Raw genomic sequence first — 26,518 nt, forward strand, 5'->3', positions numbered from 1 at the left:
CGCGTGCGATGTTGGCCTCTTATGATATGACTAATAAAAATCGGGCCCCTCGGTTAACCCCCTTTCTTCTCGTTGATATTTGCCAGAGGCGCGGGAAACAGGAGCACATATACGCGGGGCGTTTTGTTTTATCGTTAACAGAATTTGCAAAAATCACCCGTGATGTAGCGTAATTCTACTTCTTGAGCTAGATTACTTCCGGAAGCGCAGACATTATTTGCATAAGAAATATAAGTGCATATTTGTCTAATTAACACTTTCTTGCTAATTAAATTTTGAACTAATTACTTTATGTCACATATTACAATTTGCGAATTGCAGCCGGAAACTTTTAAAGTCATATCCCCTTGGAACTAATTATAAGGATGAGACCAGTTTCGAGATATGCATTTCCAATGTTTGCGACGAAATGCATTGGCTTTCCAATAACTTTTGAGCATCAGTGCATAAAAAGTCCTTTTGTTAAAAAAGCAAGTGGAACAACAGAGAATTTTTACGGCAAATTTGACTGCGTTTATTTCACAATTGGTGCTAGTTTCAAAATTCGTTCTAAGTGGACGTGCCTTGTGAAATCACTGGCTTCAATTCGTGTATTGCAATATGTGCGCTAAATTAATTAGTTGCAAAGTGTATTACGAAATTTTGTTAATTAGTCAAATATGCGTACTGATCGCCAGAGTAAGTATCGCGTACCTTTTCATGTATTATATCTCAATAAGTAGATGTGGGCTCATACCGGAGGCGATTAAAAAAAAAATTATGTTAACGTTAAAATAAAGCAGCAGGTATTTGGTAAATATAAGTAAGAAAGTAAATTTTTTTCTCTAATTTCTATGTAATTACAATCAATATAAGTTTGCATTATAAATAAACTTATATATAATTACTTTCGTAATACTTGAATAATTGAAGATCACAATAGCGTCAGCTTAATTCTCGAGAACAGAACAAGTACACTAATTCCCCTTAGTATTATCGTCTTAAACCATGCCTTGAAGCAATTCGCCCCCAACATCATTTAAAGCGAATCTACAGTTTGACAACGACAAAAAAAAAAGGTGCTCGGCGAAAGCGATGACAATATCGTGCAGTTGCGTGCACAACGTATAGCTAGGTGAAAAGCTGAGCTAGGTGGTGGACGTTTGGTTTAGTTGTAAAAGAATGCAAAATAGAGATACACAGGAGAAGTAAATGAGCCAACGGACTTGCGAGCTGAAGGCTCATTGACAAACGGGTAAAATACAAACCAGGAAAGACAAGAGCAAGGACGGGAACAGATTCAAATGATTAAGCGATGCTTTATGCGCTGACAAATAAAGCGACACTTGATCAGCTGATTCTCCGAGACGTTGCGATGGCTTTGATCACAGTCAGGCTCTATTATCTCAAGCGTGTCTTTGTGTTTGATCATTAACATTGTTTCAGTGAACAATGGCACGCATCCGCATTCGTGGCAGTGAGAGGATAGGTGCGGCGGTACTGTTACGTTTCTACGGGATGATTACACTGTCTTGTTTTAAGGTTAAATAACCACGTACCATAGCGTTTCCTAGAAAAATTACGAGAGCTGGAACTCTGACGTCAGTAGTGTCTGTGACATCTGCAAGCATGGGGGTTCAGCCACCAGAAGAATCATGGCCAGTGTATGAATTTGCCTAAACTTCGTCCTTCTGACTTCGGATGACCTTTCGACATTGCAGATGTATTATTTTCAGCAATGTGTTGCGTTATACATGCAACAATCTGCAATAGTTACAACCGTACGCAGAGAATAATTGCCCTGCTGTGTTTAGAAAACTGTGAGTGCTTGAAAATTTAGGAAGATGCCGGGTAACAAACACTGTCACAAGAACGTCTGAAGCCGCAAGCACGAAGATGAGACAGATACATGTACTGCCAATCATTCACATGCTATCCCAACGATCGCAGCGCCAGCGTTCCCTGTAGTAATTTTTGTAGGAAACTCCGAGCTGTGGACACTGAATTTGCGTGCTGTATTTTTCTGGCGGCGGGTTTGCAGCAAAAAAAGTTTCTTCAAGGCCGCAGCGTCGCGGCTTCGTGTGCTGGCTGCTGCGGCATCATGCATGGTGTGTCCATCAAGTCTATTCGAGTAGTCTCAAAATCTATAGAAAATGCACTTTCTTAGGCCTCGCCAGGCAGAGCGCATTCCGTAGAATCGCCACTGTCCGGCGTTCTTCTTGATGCTTGACATGTTTGTGAGAGGGTGCGGAGTGTCCGACTTGAGGAGCCCTCTTCTGTATACGGCCGAAAGATTGATGTTGCCGCGTGCCGCAGAAAACCATTGGAAAGCAGTCCTGCGTTGATTGATGTTGTTCGCAGGGAAATGAAAAATGGAAGACATGAAAGTACGCCCTCGGGTCCGTTACGAATGCGCCACAAATGTATCGGCGGCAGCCTTCGATTGCTGCGTTACCACCATCACTGTAAAGTGGAATAAGAAATGATGCAAAATGTCTTTTTCATGTCCATGCACTTAAAACTTTCGAGTGGACTGCAGCAACTATATTTTCTGTATAGGCGCGCATATATGACTATATGTGGCCCCAGTATGAGAGAAAGTATACGTGTTAGTTAAAATAAAGCAACTGAAATGTAATCAACATTCCGCACTGCTCTCATTATGGCAGGCTATGGCAACAATGCATGCTCGTTTACCTCCGGTTCAACACGTAAGTAAAGCGTATCTATAAAGTCGTGAAAGGTTCCGTTTTACTGCATCATAGAAATCATTTGGATTGAGGCTCACCCTTCGAAAATTTCGCACAAAAATTCCTTGCTTATAAGCGAATTACATTGCAGAAATTAACTCTCTAACGCGCAGTGGCTAGAGATTGATACAAAATATCACGCCGGGTGTCCACTTTATTTGGGAGCTTGTCCCGTTTCTACCTTTCTTTAAGTCCAACTTCTCGCTTCAAGTGAAATTGGCATAACATGGCAGAATTTTGACACGTGCGTCAGTGCCATCTTGTCGCTTCAGTAGGGACATCAGCTAAATGCTTGCACCGTATTATCATAGACAAAAAAGCTGTTCTAAAGGAGACCTTATTATTAAAAGAAATTCGGCAGAACCCATCTCACGATGACTATCGACGGTAATGCGCTTAGCATTGAACCAAAACAGCGACACAACGCGTTGTCACCATCGACACGAGTTACGTATGAAGCGTTTACTGCAGCGGGCCTCCGAGACGAGAAGCGTGGCGCGTCCGTACCTGCGAATGCCGAGTATTGTTCACTCGCTTGCAGAGTGCCACATACACAGTGACCCAAGTTGGCGAGATGTTTGTTCATTGAAGAGCTGCACGTACACAATGCATCCATGGCGCAGCTCGCTAAAGCATTGGCGCGAAAAGCATTAAGTGGCACCTTGCCAGTGTATTTGTGGTGCAGCCTGCTAAAGCATCGGGCTGGTGTCCTTGTCCTTGAGGAACCCGCGGGACGTAGGCACGTAGGTTCGATTCCGCCTAGCATCGGAGAAATATGAACGATCTTTGTTGTAATTGTAGAGCAGCACACCCCTACTGGCACGTACGCAGTGACAAAAAAATTGGTATTAAAGGTGTTCATTGACGAACAGTCCAGACCGTTAGGCGCATATCCAGTGCTCCAAGTAAAGGAGTTTCATTGAAGAGCGGCATACATCCAGTCCGGCATCTGCAGGGACCCATGTCGACGGGATAGAGGTTCGTTGAAGAGCAGCATATTTGTAAACATTGCCACATACTCAGTGATTCAAGGTAGTCCGAGGGTTGGTTTCGAACCCTGTTCTCTCAGCATAGCCAGCCCGATGCTCCAACCATTCGACCATGGACTACAGTGACCCACGTTGGCGGCAAAACGGTTATATACAAGCACACATAGATATATAAATATAAAGCTAGCCCCTGGAAGGTCTGTGTAGTAACCTAACACGTTAAAAATGAGCAACGGCAGTGATATGGCGGCGAGAGTACATGATGACTTGAGTGAACAATGCGCAGTGGCGTACGAGCATGCCAGAAGAAAATATTAGGCGACGCTCAGGGTTGGTGGGGGTGTACAGGGTGTCCCACATAACTTGAGCCAACCTTTAAAAATGAAACGCGCGTCGTAAGCGAATTAAACTGAACGCATACTATTCGCAATAGTCAATCAGACAATTTCTTGTTTTTCCCATAGCTCACTAAATAATTCAGTTTAATTACCCAACTTTTTAAAAGAATAAAAAAAAAAATATATGCCATGTGACGGAGCGCTTGCGCAGTGGTATCGTGCTGCTCTCAAGCGTGCGTTCGGGGAACAAGATCGGCTCCGTTCGGATGACGGCGAAAATGCATGCTGCCGGCCGAGCGCTGCCGATGAGATAAAGAACGCCCTGCCGCTTCCTCGTCGCCAGTCATGATGCAGCCGACCTTGTTCAGCGAACGCACGCTTGAGAGCAAGCAGCACGATACCACTGCGCAAAGGCTCCGTCACGTGGCTTTTTTCATATTTCGCGGGCTTTTTTTGCAACCTGGAAAGAAGGACTACGTGCGACATATCGTAAAGGAAACAACTCGATCGGTGGTTTCTGAAGGTGCTCTACAAATCTGCGTATCATACTTGTGGTCCTCACCCAATAATTAAAAAGTTGGGTGATTAAACTTAATTAATTTGTAAGTTATGGGAAAACGAAAAATTGTCTGAGTTACTATAGGCTATTGCGAATAGTATGCGTTCGGTTCAATTCGCTTCGGATGCGCGTTCCATTTTTAAGTCCTTGGCTCAAGTAATGTGGGACACCCTGTATAGTAGCACTACACAAACGGAGACAGAAGGCGCGAAAAGCAGAGCATCACTAGCTGCCAGCTAATCCTTGTATTGAAAAGAAGCGGAAATATACGCAAAAAGAAGCAAGAAAAGTAAGAAATCACTAGGCACGCGATTTACATCATGACGGTTGGAATCATGGTACTCTACGTCAAAGTGGGAGCCAACGTTTCGACAAGTGGACTTGTTTTTTTGAAAACCTTTTTAAAGTCCCTTTTTTCAAGGCCTTGAAAAAGACAAGTCCACTTGTCGAAGCGTTGGTTCCCGCTTTTACCTTGTTCTCGTTTTGCTCATTAGAAATATTAGTACCAGTGTTATTTGTGTTGCGCGGTCGACAACTGCGACGCGCTGTGTTGAAAGGCCGTGAGCGTGCATTGGGACAGCTATATGCGTATGCACCTGGCACCTCGTGCCAGACTCACGGATGCCACTGAGCACGTTTAGATCCCAGAGCTCTGTATTTACATTACCATGCGCGTGTTAGGTGGCGCGCCTACCTCCTAATAACGAAATTATTTCTCGGAAGTGAGTACATATATGCGCTTCTAAATGACCAATTTCGTTAAAAAAGGCAGTTTGGTCCTATATACACATGTGCGGTGGACAAACGGGGTTATGGAACAGTTCGTTAAAACTTCAAGACACATGCAGTGATCTCGATTTGCACTGAGGATTTAAAGAATAACCTGGCAAGTGCCTGTGACAAAGCGGCCATGAAGGCGGCGAATTGGTTCGTAAAACTCTTTGTGTATACTGTGGAAAACGGAGCGCGAGACTTCCTAAAGGAGTCCGACCTCAAAGGAGTTGCGGTCGCGTCACACGGTCAGTAACGAATTAAGCAGAAATCGCCACTGGCGCATTGGGCGCTGTTCGATTTATGTACGCGCACACAAAATTCAAGTCTATAGTTACGCCTTAAAGCTATCTTACTTAATGTTCTTTTCCACAAATAATTGTTATACAAAATTCCACGAACACATTCACTTCTTCGCTAAAAAGTAGCTATGCGGGCAGCGACGCTGGCGACCAACTCCTTATCCTTGTTTGTTACGAAGTTGCGCGGCGGCGCGGTTACTAGCCGCTTTGGGGCTCTAAGTGCTTTGCAGACAGCTGCTCAGCGGCCACATTAGTGCGCAAGGGCACAACGCCCATGCCGGCAGCGGAAGAGAACGCTGCCCCCGCGCCGCTGCCGAGCAGACTCAGCGGAATGGGACGATGGCTTTGCCGTTTTGCAGCCAAGCTGACTGCGCGTCCCTCGCGAAGACGCGCTTATGAAAGAAATGCGACGTCCACGCAGTTCTGCGCAGTGCCTGAGCGCGTGAAAAGGGAGAGGAGTGGACCGTAAGCGACACTCAGCAAGGATTGTGTACTAAATATTCTGGCGTTCTTGCTGTGCTCGTGGCGTGACCGCAATTGCAGCAAATTGGTGTGCTGATCATTATAACCCCCAGATAGCCCAGATGCCAAGCATGACAGAGCCCAACCACGACGGGACGCGCGCGCGCACTTAAGCAATCAGTAAGGGAGAGAAAAATATGACACTGGCATGGACAATCAAGGGGCGTTCTCACTCGATAGTATCGGGTTGCAGTAAGCATAAATGTGCTTAACAAGTGCTTGAACTGTTAAATTGTGCAACAAAAATTGTTACAATCACGAGCACTGGGGTTCAGCATAAACAATAAATGTCGCAGTTTCGGCCAAAAATCGAAGCGCCGATTGCGCTAGCAGTTACACAGCTATACGAAGTAAGGATAGTAGTATTATGGACAGTTATAAACTTGGAAACGCTCGCTTACTAACTAAATTAACAAGTATTGTGTCATGCACGCACAGGCGAACATGAGTACATTCCACTCGATGACCGCGGACACTCGCTGTCAAAACGCTGGCTTGAGGAAGAGCGGCAGCAGCAGCGAGCGCATTGCGCTTCGTGCGTCCTCTCTAACTAAGCGGTGAGAACCCAGCGCACACGAAACGATCAGCCCTCGGCGTGCCTAGACTATGTAACCCCAGCAGATCCCTTTCAAGATAGGGTCCGTGCTACCGCAGTAGAAATGCGCCTGGAGTGTTCATATAATTGCTATCGCAATAAAATTAATTTTCGTGTTATATCAGATGCATTGTGGGAATAAGAGTACCTCCTTCAGCCGTAAAGAAGATAGCCAAATCCCCTTCAGCAGAATGGGGACATGCACTGAACGCGTTACGATCAGAGATGAAGGTGAAGTTAAAAGGAGTTAACGGGTGTCCGTGTGACAGGGTCCGCGATTATCAAACGTACGGTGCATATGCATGGGTTGCATCTGCATTACTCACTCTCGCGAGCTTTCGACTGCCCCGGCTCCAATTTCTGCACTTTCCGGGGAACACTTTTTTACTCTGCCCTTAATATGCGGGGTCTTTTGGCGTCGCTAAATGCCGTCAATGTCACACGAGCGAACGCATAGCAAGCAAGAACTAAATGCACACAAAGCCAATGCTATCGAAGTTCTTTGCAAAAGCCGACAGGTTCTCTGAGGAGCTTCAACGTATTCATATGGAACGGCTTGCTCTTGAGCGTGCGGAGCAATCTGCTGATCGAAGGTGAAGCGTTATCAGTCTCGACACTTGGGGTTCCGCTTGAGATACGGTGGCATCTTGGGCGTTGGGCCCAAGGTCTTTCTGGAAAGGTTCTGAGAAACTGTCGGAAAGAGCTCTACATTTTCCTGTCCATTTTGAGGTTGAATCAGTGGTTCGAGCCTTTGACAGAATCCACTTAAAGCAAGCACAATCCCTTCCAATAAAGCCCCGCATAGCAAAAACGAAATAGAAAACTGGTACAAATTGTGACAACACATACCAAACATTGTTTGCCACCGGCTTGTAGAGTCTAATGATTTGTTGAAATAGCCAGTGTATGTGCATAACCCGTATACAATATTAGACAAGTGAACCTAATTACTGAGATCGTTTAAACCGAATCTCAGTGCACCATACTCAGAACTTACTTGATTACTCGTTTTTTAAATTAAATGAAAATACAAGAAATTAAGATATCGTAGTCGTATAACGGTGACGGCTACTCCTTTTCACATAATAGTAACAATAGTAAAGATATTCTAAGATAAGGAGGAACAACGTCATAGATTGGAAATATCTGGAGCAGAGTTTGCTAAAAAGAGTCAATGAAGTTCGCATACAGTCCTGTATGCATGCGCAAAAACGTAGAGATAAAAGGCGAGGACATGTTGGGACTGCCCACTACACTCAGTCTCGACATATACGTGTACACAGAGTTCCAAACACGGGGAGTCCACGATGCGGCCTGAGATGAGCACGTGAACAGTTGAGGAGGTACACATCTGAAAAAGTTGGCTCGCCATCCAGACCTTGCGAAAGTGGATGTCCAGCGAAGCTGTTGAAAACCACCACTACAACTGCTGAGGGGTGTATGCAATAATTTATTGCTTTAGAGTCATGGTAGTAATGGCAAGTTAGAGTAATCGTAGTAACGGGAGTTAACGGTAATTTTGGCAGCACTCCGCCGCTGGTCGTATTGCCGTTTATTTTCCCCTTGCAGCCCCTCGTATTCACGTTGCTCCTCGGGTGTCCTAACTATACGTTGCCTACCCATAGTGGTGCTGCACCAACTAAGAAATCAATTGCTAGGCAAGATCTTCTATATATATGAAAGGCTGGTGACGTCACTCCCCACGTTGCAAGTTGCCGTCGCCGCTGCAGCTTGCGCAACAGTAATCTTTACCGGGAAACGTATGCGGGAAGCGCTGCGTGCATCGAATTGTTACCAGGAGCGCCTTATCAGTTATGTGATCCGGATGCTTGTTTTGTAATTGTTCTTTATTGAAATCAATGCTGCGCTGTATGTTGCATGTGTGATAGCAAAGAATATATAAACTTTTCGCTTCAATCGCTGAAGCTTTTTTTTAATCGCTGAAGGGGTACTTCTTTTCCGTGAGGACGCGCAGCGATAAATTCTGACCAAGTAGAGGCTACTAGCTTCGTTGTAATAATGCACGCACAGAGACAGGACGGCCAAAAGCTGGCTTCATCACACAAGGCGCACAAAATTGAGTGTGGTACACATAATGTTCGAGCCTACATAGATACAAATAGCAGAAGTACGTTGTGGTTACATTACTCTATCCACTGCGGCACCCGCACTGGATAATACACGTTAAAGGGAAGCTGTAGAGTCTCGAATTCAATAAGATGCTCATATATGGATGCGGGAACCTTATAAACCATGCAGGTAAAATTATTTTTTTTTGGGGGGGGGGATTTTTCACTTAGGAGCAACGTAATCGTCAGTTAAAATTGCGCTGTCGCTCCGCCCCCCGTCGAGCGCCGCGCGCTGTTGCTGACGCTGACGATGCGAGCGGAGACCGGAAACCGCGGCGTAGTGACGTCAGCACTGGTGTTCTGTTCCTTCGCAGTCTCCGCGACCGTGCCTGACCGTGCTTTTTTCTGCGTGCGTACTGTCATAATCTGCTTCGCTTGACCCTGCATTCCTTTGTTTGTGTGTATGTAGAGTGGCAGTTGACGTGCACAGCATCAATAGAAGTGGTGGGCCGATCATGCCGGCGTTCTGGGCAGCCTACGGTTGCACGAACACCAGTGGCTACGACGATGCTCCGATGTTCCATTACTTCCCACAAGACAAGAAGCGTTCATCTAAGTGGGAGGCTGCTGGGAATCGAAATAACTTCAAGCACTCAAGAACAGCAGTGCTGTGCGCTAACCACTTTCATGACGACGATTACTACCAGAGTTAATCAATAATGCACGAATGTGTGAGAGTACGACTTGCTGCTAGCAGGCTTTCTAAACGCAGCGCGAAAAGGTCGGGGCAACGAACACACAAGGACGGGATGGGCGCGGGCGGACGGATGGTAACTGGTCTTGGAAGACCTTATGAATACACGAGCTCGTCCAAATCTGGATTTTGATTTACTGCTAGTTCCTTCGTGTTAGCACGCTGAACGGAAGGTGCATGTTTATCTCCCACCCTTGACGCAGGTTTCGTCGCAAACCGCCGTTAATTTTCTATTCGCACATGCGTTCTGAAATAGCCTACATGCAGCTACCATAACGCAGCGCAAGTGTAATGTTTGCATGTGTTTGAAAGCCGGCGCACGCCAGGACGCTGCGCTTCCCCTTCTCTCGCACACAGGGAGAAACCGGCCGTCGCACGTAGCCGACGGGATTCGCCGCGTTTGCGGCTCCGGTTTCGAGTAGCGTGCGGATGACGTGCTGATGAAGGTCACTGCACGTGCTACAAGACCCGGAAAATTTTTCCCGCATGTAAACCGTCTGTGTAGATTGCCGACAGCTTTGGGGCAGCGCACAAATGCCCACGATCGCATCCCCGCTTACGTTCCACCAGGAGGCACGCAGGAATATAACAGTACAGTTCTTTGCCCGGAAACAAACTCACTGGATCGCTGAATGCAGCTTTGCAAAAAACATACTCATCAAAGAACATTGCTAACACGAGGAAATGCTAACACTTCGCTTTCGTTCCCGTCGAAAGCACTGCTTGCTACCAGCATCTTTTGCTTCTTGGAGAGGCCGGCTCCTCGCAATCGGCTCGTACATGTAGGGAGCAACGCAGAACTCCTCAGAGAAATGCAAGCTCTTGAAATTTACCGTTACCGTCTCACCAAAACAACAGCGCCAAACCACCTTGCACCGTGCTTCATGTGTAGCGGCAGCAGTCGGTCCAGACGAACACCATTGTTGACGCCACGAGGCGCCCGACCAATCACAGGCGGAAACGAGGCGCGCGAGCTGCCCCGAGTCTGCTGCTGTACTTTTCGTCGAAATAAAATCTATTTGCGCTTTCTTTCGCTCAATTTCGATGCGATATTGGAATTCGGAGGGTTAAAAACCATTACGTAGAGCTCTTCACTCATGTTTTTCTGTAAAACCCTTCAGCTTCCCTTTAAGCATGCCTATGTCTTCGACGATATCTTCAATTTTCTTTTATCAGCCGTGGCCCGTTTCTCTGTATATAACGGGTGTTTTTACGAAGTGTCAAAAATTCCTAAATATAGAGCGCTGAAGAGAAAAATAAGATTTTTTAGAAACCGGATTATCTGGAACAGCGCACGTTAGGAAACAGGTTATGTGTTCTAATTTTCTCGCTAGTTAGATAAATACACTTATAATATATTTAATTAACACAGTTACGTGGGCACTGACAATGTAAAGCTCTTAGCCACTGGCAAGGTGAGCTCATATCAGTTTTCAAAGTGCGCGGTAAGTTCTTCTCCTAGGCCTTGCAGCACGGGAGTTTCTCACATTTTCGCTGAGAAACTGAACTTGGGGGCTTGAGCAGCGCAGGAAACCACGCACACCAGAAACGTCAGCTGTTGACGTTTTCTGAAGTCTACCAGGCTTCGGCACGCAAGCCGAACCATCTTTTTCTTTTCGACGTGGTGATTATGGCTCGTGGCGGACGCTTCACGTCATCGATGCTCCAAAACGAAGCTTAGCGCGCTATCTGTTTGGTCAAGCTTGTCTAGAGCTTGCTTGGCGGCGAGTGGTGTCAGGGGGATTTTTTTAAATGCGACTCATGTCTTTGTCTAGTTGGAGCCAAGGTCAAACGCGAGGCCATCCAAGGTCACATGGTTTGTCGCCGATGCGCCCGCACGCTGGCCACCCCTAATGACTCGGCCTCTCCTTGCTCCACGCGTATGCGCGCGCTCTGCCACACATGCGCTCGCACACCGCTACTGATTTGGGCTCCTCTCGCTGCTCCGCTCGCACAAACAGACGTGGCTCAGTTGCACTAGCTGCAATATGCCTCTGCTTTCAGATACAACAATGAGCCCTCGAAAGTATCAAGCGGAGGGGGAGCGTAAGAGTGCAAAGGCTCTGCAGAGACTACAGAGGTATGCGATGCCTACCAAAGCAGCGAGGCAGGAGGTGAAGCTACGGGCCGGCGAGATACGGGTGGCCGTGGAGCGCAAGCAACCAGAGAAGCGACGCGCGGCCGAAGAACAGCGGCATGCCAAGCGAACGGCCGCTGAATAGGTCGCCCAGACCTAGCGGCGCCGATTGCAGGACCGCCACTTTCGGGAAGCAGGCGCGTACTTTCAAAAGCACTTCGTCGAATACGAATTAGGTGTGGCGGGTAGCGTCTGCGACCACCTCTGGTTCCGATAATATACGTCGTCAGCGTGTGGTGGTCCTCGAGTGAGCGTTTTCCCAAGAGGAGGCGAGTTCGGTCGGGCTTTGAGCCACGTGCAGGGAAACAATGTTTCGCATTGACTTTGATAATCATCGAGGAGGGTTTGTGCTGTAATTCTGTTTAGATAAAAGATGAAGTCAGACGTTCTTTCTTTCGCGTGTCAGGTGATTCTCAATAAGTGATGATCGGGCTCTTTGTGACAGTTTAACATCTAGCTTGACAATGATGGGTGATGGCCAATGTTCTGCAGCGCCGATGTCTAGGTGAAGCCAAGCCATCTTTGTGGGATCACCTTTGAGTAGTACCTAGGGTTGCCAACTCTCGAGTGGAGGAAACCGCGCTCATGTTTATGAGAATGCAACAGGACACAAATGAGAAGAATGTGCAACTCAGCTGTCAGAAATTATAAAAAAGAAATATGGTTTACTTATTGCTATTCAGTGAAAAAAAAATTTTAAAAGTCGGAACATTTGCCTGTCCCGAATCGGTCGATTCGGGACTGTTCGGCTGAATTCGGGACCTTTGGCCACCCTAGTAATACCTTTTCGGTAACAGCCACCGCTCTTTCTTGTCAGTGTGATCGCGAGGGCATTAACAACAAGGATAATTTTGGTCAGCCTTTCCGGGTGAATTTCACAAGAGCATGAAAAATTTCGTCGACGGCTTGTTATTATTTGACTCTTTCGACGAAGATGAACTCAACGGCGTCAGGCAAGCTTCCAGGAACATATTTTCCAGCTTCACTAACTGTCAGCGCATGAGTGTTAAACGTCTTCCCTCGAATTAGGGTTCTTGACAACACATCTTCAGTATTGATACTTTTACCCGGAACATGTACAACCATGCAGGTGAGCCGCATTAGCCTCATGCGGAAACGCTGAACGTGAGGTAGTAAATGAAGTAAAGGGAATTTTTCCAACAGCGCCATAAGTGACTTATGGTCGGTTTCAACAATAATTTGAAGGCATTTGATGTGCCCTTCAAATCGTTAGGCCACCCAAGTCATCGCCAAAGCTTTCTTTTCAACTTGCCAGTGTCGGGCATTGGCCTACGTCAACGAGCGCGAGGCAAATTAAACTGGGCTTTTTTCATTGTTTGGTAGAATTTGCACCAGTATTGTACACAAACCAAGTGATAACGTGCTGGTGGAAAGATTCATTGGACACTTCGCATCACGTAGTTAGTCATGACGCACACTGAACAGAAAGCGTCTTTGACGTTCGATAACGCTTGCACTTGGGCTGATTCCCATGACCATTCTGAATCCTTCAAAAGCAAATTAAGTATGACGCCGTTTTCGAAGCCAAGACAGGTATGCATTTAGCTAGGTGATTAATCATACCAAGTAGCCGTCCTACATCAGGCACGTTAGCTGGCGGAGCGAATGTTTTGATTTCACGGACTTTTTCAGGGCTTGGCTCGATCCATTCACGACTAAGTACACAACCAAGAAACATTATCTTCGGTTACACCAAAACAACCTTTTTTAGAGTAGCGCCAACACTTGCGAGTCGATCTAAAGTTAGAAGAAGTCGTTCGTCGTGTTTAGCCCTGTTGAAGCCAAAAATAAGCATGTCATTCATTATGTTATCGCACCTGGTGTTCCTTTGGTTATTTGTAACATTTCCTCCTCCTCAAAAAAAAAAAAAAAAAAAATCTCGGGTCTCGACTTTACGCCAAACGGGGGCCTCTGAAAACAGTATCGCTCAACCGGTTTTATGAGTGTAGGTAGAAGCAGGCTTTTTTGAAGACAACTTGATTTGATAAAAGCTGGAGTTAACATTCAGCTTCGAAAAGACAGGTTCCCCGCTAAAGATGTTAATTATATCGTCAACAGTGGTTCGGTATAGCGCTGACTAAGTACACTTTTGTTTAGTTGCTTCAAGTATGCACAAATATGGACAGTTGCATATAGATAAAGAGCAGACACAATTCCCGCACGCCATTTATTTGGGTCATCAACATTGCTGATCCCACGATCTCGTTCCGTAGCCCCCAGCTTAACTTGGTCGCACATGGGTAACACAATGTGACGTGCAACGTGAATTGCGAAAGATGAGAAATTTGGATTTAGATTATTTGTATTCTCCTTCCATAGCTCCTAGACCGCTTAAGAACTACAAGTCCAGTCTGCGAACTTGGTGAAACCCCCAATTGTACAAAACGCATGTACTACGTACACGCTTCTTGGACACTGATTTTTTTACACTGGATAGTGGCGTGGAACTTTCCAAGAACATTCAGTGGCACATTAAATTAAATTCTGGTGTATTATCTGCCATAACCATGCTACGATCATGAGGCATGCCGTAGTGGGGATTCCGGATTAATTTTGACCACCCGGGGTGATTTAAAGTGTATCCAGTGCACGGTACACGAGCGTTTTCTTTTTTTTTTTTGCATTTTGGCCCCATCTAAATGCGGCCGCCGCGGCCGGGAATCGAGCTCGTGACCTCGTTCTTAGCAGCGCAACGCCATAGCCGCTAAGCAAGCGCGGGAGGTCAGTGGCTCATTGCGAGGATATGGTGGCTAGCTAGGGCCCGTGGGGCTTATGTCGCACTTCCGCAACCTTGTACGTGAACCGGGAAACGTAGAGGGTACAAAGGAACCTTGTGCTGCCGAATCTAATTTAGCGAACACAGGAATGCCGTTAATGATGACTTGTGTCCGAGTGCTCCCCGTTAACCACGCCGATAAAATGCACATCCTAGTCCATATAAAAAGACAAAAGCTGTACCGTCTTTCGGGTGGTGGCAGTCTGTTTAAGACATGTAAGTGCAATATGTCTGGAAAGATTACAGTGCACGGTTGCATTCCGCGGATCTCGCAGTACACGTGTCCCTAGCGGGCGCACCTTAACGGCAGTATAGAAGCATATGCTGGTAGTGCCGACCGCTAGAACTGTCCTCCATGGCTTGCCAAGACAGGGGGGCGTTTCTTTGATGCGTAGCCAGAACACTGTCCCGAAGAAAGAAATTACGGTAGAAACTCGACTGGAGTTGTCTAAGCATGCGTAACCATTGTGCCACTTGCTCATCTCCACGCAGCCCGGTGTCACTATCAATCTCATCACACATGATCCGACCAGTATGAGCCCTTATCGGTCAATATATCTACCTTATCGCACGAGATCCGACCCTTATCAATCCTTATCGGTTGTTACCAACCTTATCGGACGCGACCTGACCCTTATCGCAATTAATCCGATCTTTATAAACCTTGATATATCCTTATCAACCTTATCGGCCGTGATCCAACTTTTAACAACTTTTATCTAACTAACAACATTTATCTAACTAACAAATTTATTCCTTTACGAGCTGTTTACGACAACAATAACGCTTCTTGGTATAACAGATATCTCAGGCGGTTATCGAACAAAGAAACCAGGCTGTTTCGTAGTGCGAAAAAATTGCCTAACCCGGAGAGATGGGCTGTATACAAAGCCGCTTCTTCGACATATTCAGAGGCACTGAAAACGCGAAATTTACCTTTGCCCATTCAACGCTTCCGTCCTTACTCAAAACTAACCCTAAACGCTTTTGGAATACAATGAAAAGCAGCAACAACAACGACGTATCTCTCAATAACAATGGTGAACCAGTTCCGAAGCATCTTTGTGCCTCAGTCTTTAATGACACCTTTACAAACTTGTTCTGGGACCCAATATTCACTCTTCCTTCGTATCCGAGAGCACATCTTACACCAATGGATCCCATCATGCTTGACCCAGCCGGCATTCATGCTATTATTAACAGACTAAAACGATCATCTTCATGTGGCCGGGATGGCATTAACGCTAAATTCTTGCAAAACACTAATGAGTACAGCTCTATCATTCTGAAATACATTTTCACAAAATCACTCAGCGATGGATCCTTGCCCAAGGATAGGAAAGTAGCCAAGGTCGTGCCTTTCTACAAGTCTGGTGACGCACACAACCCAAGTAATTGTCGTGCGATATCACTAACATCTGTTCCCTGCAAAATATTAGAACATGTCATCTTTACTGACTTAGTTAACTTCTTGGAGTCGAATAACTTTTTTCACCCATCCCAACATGGTTTTCGTAAACATGTTTCTTGTGAAACACAGCTACTTACATTTACTAATGACCTTCACGCATTCCTTGACGCCGGCCTCATCACTGATTGCATATACTTAGATATTGCGAAAGCCTTTGATAGTGTAAACCATGAGCTCCTTATGCTAAATCTAACCAGGCTGAACGTTGACCCTTTAGTACAACACTGGATACGAGACTTTCTTTCTAACCGCACTCAATTCGTCACGGTGAATGGAACCGATTCTCTAGAGGCACCTGTTTCCTCATGAGTGCTACAGGGCTCAGTTTTAGGCCCATTACTATTTTTGATTGATATTAATGATTTACCTACTAGCATTGCTTCTTGTCTGTCTTTTTGCTGATGATTGTGTTATCTACCGCACCATTTCTAATTATACTGACACAATAAACCTTCAAAGTGACCTAAATAATATTTCTGCTTGGTGTGAAATGTGGAAAATGAAGCTTAACATTCTTAAATGTAAATCAATGAGAGTATCGTGTAATAACATGCCTTGCCCGAACTACCCTCTTCACAGCGCGGCGCTTGAATGCGTAACTACCTATAAATACCTCATTGTACATATTACTAATGACCTTTCATGGAAGTACCACATCGAGCACGTAACATCAAAGGCCAATCGCATGCTTGGTTACCTGAAAAGAAGCTTCTCTCTTGCACCTTCATCACTCAAGCGACAGTTATATATCACTTATGTCCTATCTAATCTCGAATATGCCTCGTCAATCTGGGCCTTGCAACTCTTACCACTAACTTAGAGGCAATGCAGAATCGCTCAGGGCCACGGCGGCCGCATTTCGATGGGGGCGAAATGCGAAAACACCCGTGTACTTAGATTTAGGTGCACGTTAAAGAACCCCAGGTGGTCCAAATTTCCGGACTCCCCCACTACGGCGTGCCTCATAATCAGAAAGTGGTTTTGGCACGTAAAACCCCATAATTTATTTTTTTTTAGAATCGCTCCGCACGTTTTATCCTAAGTAACTACCATCGAACTTCCAGCGTAACTGACATGAAATCGATACTTAATCTGCCCCCGCTTGCAAATAGATGGAAACTATCTAGACTTGCATTGTTTCATAAGCTCTATCATCACAATCATGTTCTTAGGACCCGACTGATTAAACCGCCTAATTTTGTTCCATCTCGACTTGGTCACCACCACAAAGTCCATGTCCCTCACCAAAACACTGCAACGTACTCGCACTCTTTCCTGCCCAAAACCAGCCTCGACTGGGACCATCTTCCCGCCTCATTAGTTAGCATTACCAACTGTGACCATTTTCGTGAAGCTCTTTCCAGCGCAATTTAACGCATTCCAACATTTTTTTTTTCTGTAAACGTTCCTTATGTCGGTTGGAAACTTCATCTTTTACTGTCTTAATCGGCTGCAATAGTATTTTCTTGCCGTAATTATTGTCCAAGCCTTGCATGACAGTCTGAATTTTCGTTGTTATTAGAAATTACATTCGTTCCCATTTTCGAAATTTTCAATTGTGTGTGTGCAAATAACTGTATTGATGTTGAATTATTGACCCCTCCCCGATATAGTGCTTGTATGCCTTGATGGTACAATAAATAAATAAATAAATAAATAAATAAATAAATAAATAAATAAATAAATATCGGTTCTTACCAACCTCATGGGACTTGATCCGACCCTTATCAACCTTATCAGAATTGTTCCGACTATTATAAGCCCTTGTCGTTCTTTCGCACCTCATCCCTCTTCGTCGAACCATTATCAACAGTGATAAGACCGATATAACCCCTCATCACTCCTTATCATCCTTATCATTGACTGCTTACCTGTCTGTTGTAGGCATAACAGCAGTGCCAAAAAACACACATATGTTCCTTCCTTTTGCGTGTGCTTTTTGGCGCTGCTGTTATGCCTGCAATAAGTGACCAACTCGCCCAAGAAATCGTTTTACCTCTCTGTGTTGCGCGACACGAAACGCATGAGCCTTAGAGATCGGTGGCATTTCGCTCGGTGAAGGAACGCCCCAGTGGAAATCGCATCCCGCAACCACCGAAGCGCATCCGTTAAGTGGCATGTTTGGCATTAAATTTTCGCAAAATCGGAATTTTCCTAATGTCTACAATGCTCCAAGTTGGGTGTACACGTGGTCTTAGAAATGGCTTTTATTCCATGGTCACCAAATCCTTCAAGAAAGCCTTCATAAAAACTATGCTTTTTTGAGATTTGTTTTGTACCACCGGTGCAACACATTCATATGATTCAGATATATTTACCTCCTGCAAACGTAAGTGTTTAGCTCAATGGGTAAGACACTCGGCTTCTGAGCGTGGGGCTGTCGGTTCAAAACTTACCACTGCCAGCGTTTCCCTTTCGAATTTATTGTTCTTAAATGCGTATTTTTATGCTTACCCAACGAGAAAACTGTCCATCTGTGCGTCCGTCATGTAAGACGATCACCTTCAAAATAGAGCCCGAAGCAGCGAGCGACTTTACCTTCGTGCTGCCTGTCGCTTCAACGCGAACGAAGCGGCGAGAACACAGCGCTCACGGAGCTCTCAGCACATGCCGCACTCTGCCCGTTTCGCAGATCGCTTTCAAGACACGGGCCCGCAGGTCTCTCTTCAACGCTCGGCGAACACACAGCACGCCAAGCTACATTAGCGGTCGGCACTCTCTGTCGGCATCTCGGATCGCTTTCAAAATACGGTCCGCGTGGCCGTGTCATACGCAGCCGCCGGCGCAGTACGTTTGGTCATTGTTCATTATGGCTCGACGAGGATGGATAAGGCGCTAAAGAGCGATAATGGCTTATCATGATCGGAACGTCATCAGCGCACCGGGCGCCACCACCTGCAGTACTTTGCTTACGTTATCAATGCACCTTGCGCTGCCGTCCGCACCCGTTCGTGTCGCCGCAGCGTTGTAGTTTGTACTGGACGCATCAAGTTTCGTAACACTGACAGTGACACCAGGTTGCGTGGAATTGAGCGAGTGGCACAATGCTTACGCATGCTTCGACAATTTACAGAGCAGTTTCTGCGTGAATTTTTATTGCGATAGCAATTACATGGACAATCCAGGCGCATTTCTGCCGTCGGCGTCGCCGTGAGGCTCCGTATGAAGTCTAAGGGCGATAAAATTGTCGCCGCGCGCCGTATGGTCTATGTGCCAGTGTAAGCGTGCGAGGGCGAGCCGGCGATAGCGGTTCAATATTGCGCAAGCGGAGGAAGAAAATGGAGAGCAAACGCGCCGTCTTCTGTCGCTCGAAAGGCTGTGAGGGGATGGGAGGGACGGCGTTTTGCTCCCACGGCCATTGCGCAATTCGCGACCGGGCTCAAGGGAACTGACGACCGCGGCTCTATCTCGCGCGCCATATATCGAGGAAAGCGGGGAGGACGCGCGGTTGGAGGAGGGGCGGCTTCGACTGCGCCAACAAGTGCGTACCCCGCATGGCCGCGCGCGCCGTATCTTGAACGGGATCTGCAGACGGCTCATGCCTTCGTGCGCGCTATTTTAAAGCGATAGTGTTAAAGAGCCCGTGTCGCAGAAACTTTTGTGACGGCGTTGGACGTCGTTCCGGCGAAAATATTTTCGAACCACCCATATATACCCAGGCCCTCCATGTGACGCATGGATTTACTGAACGAATTAAATTTCTTAAACTAAAATGCGTGGGAAAATTGTAAACTATGACTTACACACAACCGACGCACATAATAGCTCTCTGTCTGTAATTTGACTATACGCGAAAACTGACAGAAACCCCTTTTCCAGCGTTTCTACCATTCACAAACCAGCCGCGGCGTCCGCCATTTGCACGCGCCGGCGCGTGGGTGTCTCGGGGGCCACGGAGCAGCGCGCCTGGTTCCTTGCAATACCTCCAGTGGGCGCTCGCCTCCGTCGCATCGCGGCCCATGCCGCGTTTCTACCAGAAAGCCTGCCTTCGTGCATAGCGTTCGCGGCCAGCGTTTCCCGGTAAACATTACGGTTACATACGCTCCAGTTGCCGGGACGCGTGAGGAGCAGTCAGGGATCTTTGAATGCTATCGCGTTCCACTCTTAAAGGCGAAGCTTAAGCGTCCTCCAAATTTTCTCGCTGCTCTTGCGTTGGAGCGGTAGACTGCACGAAAGCCACTTTGCTCGCTGCTGATGCTGCGCTTGCTCACACCAGTGTTTTGAAAGCAAATGTCCGCGCTCATTGAATGTGATGTGTTCATGTTTACTGTGCGCGCTTATATCATCCTTGTCACTTCAGTTAGTAAGGGAATGTTTCCAAGTTTAGAGTATACAGCCAATAAAGCTACTATCCTTACTTCGTATAGATGTTTACTAATTTGTTATCGTAATGCATGCTTCGCTTTTCGGGAGAAAGTGCGATTTTTTTAGACATTAGTTTCTTTATAGAGATTTGTGCTACGTGTAACACGGACGGGTTTTCTCGTTTGGTAGACATAGATATGCTTACGCATTTAAAATCGTTCGTCCTATAGCTGCGCTTGCTTGCTGACCGTGTCAGTTTGCTGGGTCGCGATATTGTAGCGATGCCTTTTTCGATTATATGAACAGCGGAGCTGTTCTAAGTCGAGCCTTCGCCGTCCGGTGTCCGGTGTCAAGCAGGGGGGCAGAGCACGCGCCCTTTCGCGCCATGGATTCCGCTCGGCGCGAGCGGCCGCAGGAGCTCGCACAAGAGCGGCAGCGCCGACGTCGTGCAAATCGTCGGCTTCGAGAGCGAGGAGCGCAAGGAAAGCGCCAGCGGAGGGAAGCCGCTACCGCCAAGGATCGAGAACGGGAAGCGCAAGCCAAACGCCGGTGGAGGCAATCCAACCCCCACTTTCAAGAGAAGGCAACCCAAGCAAAGCGCCAGCAGAGGCAATGTAACCCCAAACTTCGAGAGTAGGAGGCCGAGCAGAGACGTGAACGCAGAGAGATTCCTCCCCCGGACGGTACCGATGGACGGTTCAAGAGAGAATGCGTCGACCGTGTGTGGCCACAGCTGCAAGGTGTGTGACTGGTTTGATCCCAACCTCACGCAACTGAAGAGTGTGCGCAGTCTGGACCCGAAGATCGAATCTAGCAAAACGACAACACAAAAGAGGTTTATGAAAATCGCGCTAAACACGAGTTCAAACTTGAGAAAACGACTACCAGCTTTCACTGCGTGTGGCTTAAAAAAAAATTAAATTATGGGGTTTTACGTGCCAAAACCACTTTCTGATTATGAGGCACGCCGTAGTGGGGGACTCCGGAAATTTCGACCACCTGGGGTTCTTTAACGTGCACCTAAATCTAAGTACACGGGTGTTTTCGCATTTCGCCCCCATCGAAATGCGGCCGCCGTGTGCGTGTGGCTTTACTCTTTCCTTTTTGTACTTTTTGCACTTCGTCATTGGTAAGAGCGACGCTCGGCCTGCGTTATAAATGGTATCAGTCGGCCGTGAAAGAAGATATATAACCAACTATCCCAGATTATTACCATTATTACAGTATACTAAGGTTCTTCCCTAGTGCTTGTTTTGCTGTCGAGATGCTTCCGAGTCGATTTGCAAAGAGATGATAACATGACAGAATTCGAAACTATTTGCTTCACACGCCTTTGACGAGTTGCAACGAGGAAGAAGAGTGATAAAAAGAGCACGCCCCTGCCTCTGATTGGGATGCCTTCTGCTGCTGCGCCTGCAAGTGATGATTAAGCAACTAAGCCGATTAAGCTCAGCCAGCGCCCGCGGCGCCGTCCCACGGAAAAGCACGATCTGCCATGCCCAGTGCCATTCACCCCATTTCTGAAGGTAACATCGACAAAACTTCGGTATTCTACCGGAACGTGGCGCATGTCCGGTAGAAGACAATCTACGGGTGACGCGCACATGCAGGGGAAATCATGCAACCTTATTGTCGTTCGTGGAAAGAGCCGTGGCCATGACAGAATAACAGACGATTCACTTGTTCCTGTCTTCTTTTTTGTTACAGCGGAAAAGGCGGTTCCTCCTAGTTGTCTCTCCCACGGCAAGGCTGCACGCATCCCACAACACGGACGTCATGGCGAAGGTCCAAGAGAAAGGCGTGGTTTCGGTGCCCGAGCTTGTGTGCTGCGAGGAAGCCACCGCGAGGACTCCGAGGAACATAATAAAAAACGTGGTTACCGTGAGCTTCGGCTTCTTGTTGCTCTTCACAGCGTTCCAGTCGGTGTCCAACCTGCAGAGCAGCATAAACTCGGTTCAGGGCCTGGGCACATACACGATGGCAACCATCTACATCGCGCTCGTGATTTCATGCATGTTTGTGCCGACGCTCATGATCCGCAAGCTGAGCCTTAAGACCACGCTGGTCGTGTCCATGTCCATGTACGTATTCTACTTCGTTGCCAACTTCTACCCGACCTGGGCGACCCTTATCCCGGCCTCCATCGTGATGGGTCTGGGAGGCGCGCCCCTTTGGACCGCCAAGTGCGCGTATCTGACTACCATGGCCAACGACTATGCGGCCCAGACTCGCCAGAAACCGGTCGACGTGGTGACCCGCTTCTTCGGGCTCTTCTTCATGATCTTCCAGACGGCCCAAATTTGGGGGAACCTCATCTCATACTACGTGCTCAGGCCGGCCGGCAGACCGGCCAACGTCAGCGTGAACATTGATAGCTGCGGGATTCGTTTCGTGACGGCCGAGGACGACGCAGACAATGAGAACCTGCAACCGCCGGACAGCGCCAAAATTTACACGCTCATGGGCATCTACACGGCGTGCTCGCTGCTCTCGGGGCTCAGCGTGCTGATTCTGTTGGACCCGCTTGCGCCGCCGTCCAGGCTTGCCTCAAAGAAGCCGGCATCGCTGCTCGTGGAGACGCTGAGGCACCTGCGCAAGCCATACCAGTGGGCCATCCTGCCGCTCACTGTCTACAGCGGCATCCAGCAGGCTTTTCTCATCGCTGACTTCACGCAGGTGACGTTCCGTTGAAATATACTCGGAATAGGCGGAGTGCGTGCTTGTGTATTTAGCATCTCAATGTTTACAGGTCGCGTGACATTTTCCGGTTTTCGTGAAATTGATCCAAGAAAGCCATGTAAACATTCGTTGTTGGACGTTCCAGAGTAATAAAAGAACTGAATGCTTTGAATTATCCAGAATGAATCACCAGAGTAAATTACATCTCACTTGAGCTGTATATGTAAGACAAGTATCTAATGGGCCCCAGACAAGCCTCTACCTTTTGCGGGTTGTAAATTAACCCACCAACTTTTGAGTTACTATAAATACCGTTGCTGACAAGATAATATTGCGGTCTTTACGTGCTCCACGTCCTAGAGCACGGATATGCCTATTAATTTGTGCTTTTCTCTCGTTTCAGGCTTACGTGAGCTGCGCTCTTGGTATTCATTACGTGGGCTTCATCATGATCACTTTTGGTCTGGCTGATGCTGTCTTTTCGATGGCGTTTGGCACCATCATAAATCTCGTCGGCAGGATACCCATATTTCTTCTCGGTGCTGCTGTTAACGGCGCTGTAATAGTTGTTCTTTGTGTGTGGAAACCCACGCCGAACGAGTTCTACGTTTTCTTTCTCATTGCCGGCTGTTGGGGCCTAGGTGACGCTGTCTGGCAAACGCAAGTCAATGGTGAGCTGAACTGCATGTCAATACGAAAAAAAAAAGGAGCTGTTCGTTTACAAGGCAACGAGGTTGTGTTACTCCTAGCACTTGATGACGTGGCTACTTTCTTGCTCTCTATTTGCTGTCTGAACACCCCAACGGATAATAGATTCCACATTTGTGGAATAATATTAGCTAATTGCGGCTGATAAAATATACGTGCATTGTAATTAATGATCCTGGAGATAAGAACGGAGGTACCGTCCATCCTAAGTAGTTTCTGCTTAGCCGTTCTATTCTTAAGTGAAAGTGTCAACGACCGTTCTATTAATTGGGATGACAGGAGGCGAACAATTTTAGATTAGGTGTGTGTTCTAGAACAATCGAATCGTAACGTTCAGCGTGATGCCTTACTGCAGCGAAGGACATTCTCTGAGGTCGCAGTCGTTTTGTGTTGATCATCCTGCCATTGCAATTGACAACTACAAGACCTTCAAACAACCCCTAATCACAGTGTGCTTATGCACAAATTTACTTCATTACGCTTCGGCTAGCTTGGACATGCCATTCGACCTAACAGGCTTTGTTTTAACGTGTCTGTTATTTAGAGCCAGAAGTAAAGACAGCGCAGAGCAATACTGTATTTTGATGTGGGTTCTTATCCATTGTTGGTCACAGTAAAAGTAAATAATGCGCATGACGCACACAAGACGGGAAGCTCGCAAATAACGTCAAGCTTCGCAAGTGTAGAATCACATCGCTACTCACGCTTGGGAAGCGTGATGAAACTGGTCGATGAAAAAGCATGCATGAAGTAAGCGTGCAAGTGTCTCCATATCACGCTTTCCGAACTCTAGGCGAGGCAAAATTAACGCAAGGAAGCCTGTTTGCTGTGTGTGACGAAAACTAAGCGTGTAAAAGATGCGTGCAAAAAGTGCCCCTAATTCACGCTGGCTCAGCGTTATGACATTAAGAGTTTTTTTTTATTCGTCGTTTGGAATATGCTGCGGTTATAGCTTCATTTTGATCATCTCAATTGTATACTGTTTTGCTTAACGAGTGGCGTATTATCTAAAGCAGCAGTTTGTGTTTTCAGTGCCCAAAACATGTGATTTTGCCTTTCTTAATTCCAGCCTTCTATGGCACGGTGTTCACGGAGGACGAGGAAGCTGCCTTCGCCAATTACCGGCTGTGGGAGTCTTTTGGGTTCATCATTGCGTTCGTCATTCAGAAGTTGCTTCCAATTCCCCACAAGATTACCGTCCTAGCGACATTCTTGGTCAGCGGCATCTTGGGCTACCTGGCCATCGAGATACATCTGGCGATAAAGAAGCGGAGGGTTGTGGTTGTACGTAGACCTAGCTGATGATCGCCTCGTGCCGCGATAGGTTCTGTGCGCAACTTGGATTTTAACCTGTAAAAAGTAAAGCTGATGATTTTGAAATACACGTCTTCTGTTTGCAAATGAGCCGAGACGAGACCAGTTTCGCAGTATCGTATGAAAATTCGGGGTACGTTGCCATGACTTGCAACTCCGAAATGTTAAATGCGCTATAGCTCGGTAGGTTTTCTGGTGTGCTCTTTCACTGCATCGTCCGCGCAGTTTTCCGCACTACTGTTCCAGTTTATGGGCGTTGATGTCGCCATTAGCGTGTGGCGAGCGTAGTTTAGACAGATGTAACTAAAGTGCATGCTAGTAACTGATATTCTGATAGCGCTATCAGGAATCGAGAAGGCCCAGTTTGCTTATCGGGTACTTATAGAGGTCGTGCTACGCTAGCTGCTATATAAGCGCTGCGCTGCGCGTCCTTGTGTAGCATGCTAAGCTCGTCAAGCTCGATATAGATGTATAGAGATTTATATGGAATCTATACCCTTTAAACCTAATAATAATATATGGGGTTTTACGTGCCAAAACCACTTTCTGATTATGAGGCACGCCGTAGTGGGGGACTCCGGAAATTTTTACCACCTGGGGTTCTTTAACGTGCACCTAAATCTAAGTACACGGGTGTTTTCGCATTTCGCCCCCATCGAAATGCGGCCGCCGTGGCCAGGATTCGATCCCGCGACCTCGTGCTCAGCAGCCTAACACCATAGCCACTGAGCAACCACGGCGGGTAACCTTTAAACCTAAAGAAACTATATTAAATTGCGGGATTTAATCTCGCGAAACTGCATAGTAGGTTATGAGGGACGCCGCTGTGAAGGGCTTCGGATTAATTTTGATCACCTGGGATCCTTTAACGAGCATCTGAACCTGAACGGCGGCAGCTAGGCATCTAAGGGTACCTCGATGCCAGCGCCGCCGTTCAGGGTGGAGACACCCTTTGACCCGCCCCGCGCTACCGACTCCCGTACCGACTCCATCTGGGGCCAAAACGGCTGTGCGCTTCGTATTTCTCGGCGTTGGCGTGTCGTCTAAAAAACCTATTCTGGTAGCTGCCGGCGCGTGGATATTCGCTGCCGCTGGTTTGACTGAACCACTAGAAGCCGAGAACTAGCATTTATGACGGGGTGTTGTGTCCCGTTTTGCGCCGGATCCACGGGAAAAGGACAGCGGTGTATCCGTATTCCACGCAAGCCGGCACGGAGGAAGTGGGAATGCCAATTTCAAGCGTGGCCACTCGAGCCCAGGGGTGAATCTCCGCATGGCTGCCATTGGCTGTTTTGAAGCAGACGGTCTTTCAACGCTTGCGCCAAGGTCCCCTTCAGTTACGGCCCTAACAGGAGGGCGGGGCTTTAGCAAAATGGCGGCGCACACGATTGTTTACGTTGTCATGGCAACAGGAACAGCAGTCGCGCGGCGCCTCCTCTCCCTGGCGTTTTTTTTTCTTTTTGTTTTTATTATGCCGAC

General features: G+C 47.1%; 1 protein-coding gene across 2 annotated transcripts in view; it reads left to right on the top strand.

The window, feature by feature from the left end:
* LOC126546048 (protein unc-93 homolog A-like) overlaps positions 1-25,105 on the top strand; it is a 40,172-nt gene extending 15,067 nt beyond the window's left edge. Inside the window, exons 2-4 of one of the 2 annotated variants that reach the window (XM_050194118.3) lie at positions 22,046-23,014; positions 23,421-23,688; positions 24,795-25,105. In XM_050194118.3, coding sequence (XP_050050075.1) covers positions 22,115-23,014; positions 23,421-23,688; positions 24,795-25,027 — 1,401 coding nt within the window. In that variant the 5' untranslated portion in view covers positions 22,046-22,114 and the 3' untranslated portion in view covers positions 25,028-25,105. Of the gene's footprint in view, positions 1-22,045; positions 23,015-23,420 lie in introns of both variants that reach the window. The other variant, XM_055061662.2, reaches the window with a different exon arrangement.
* Positions 25,106-26,518: the final 1,413 nt, after the last annotated feature.

This window comes from Dermacentor andersoni, chromosome 1 (genome assembly GCF_023375885.2).
Source record: "Dermacentor andersoni chromosome 1, qqDerAnde1_hic_scaffold, whole genome shotgun sequence".
Lineage (NCBI taxonomy): Eukaryota > Metazoa > Arthropoda > Arachnida > Ixodida > Ixodidae > Dermacentor > Dermacentor andersoni.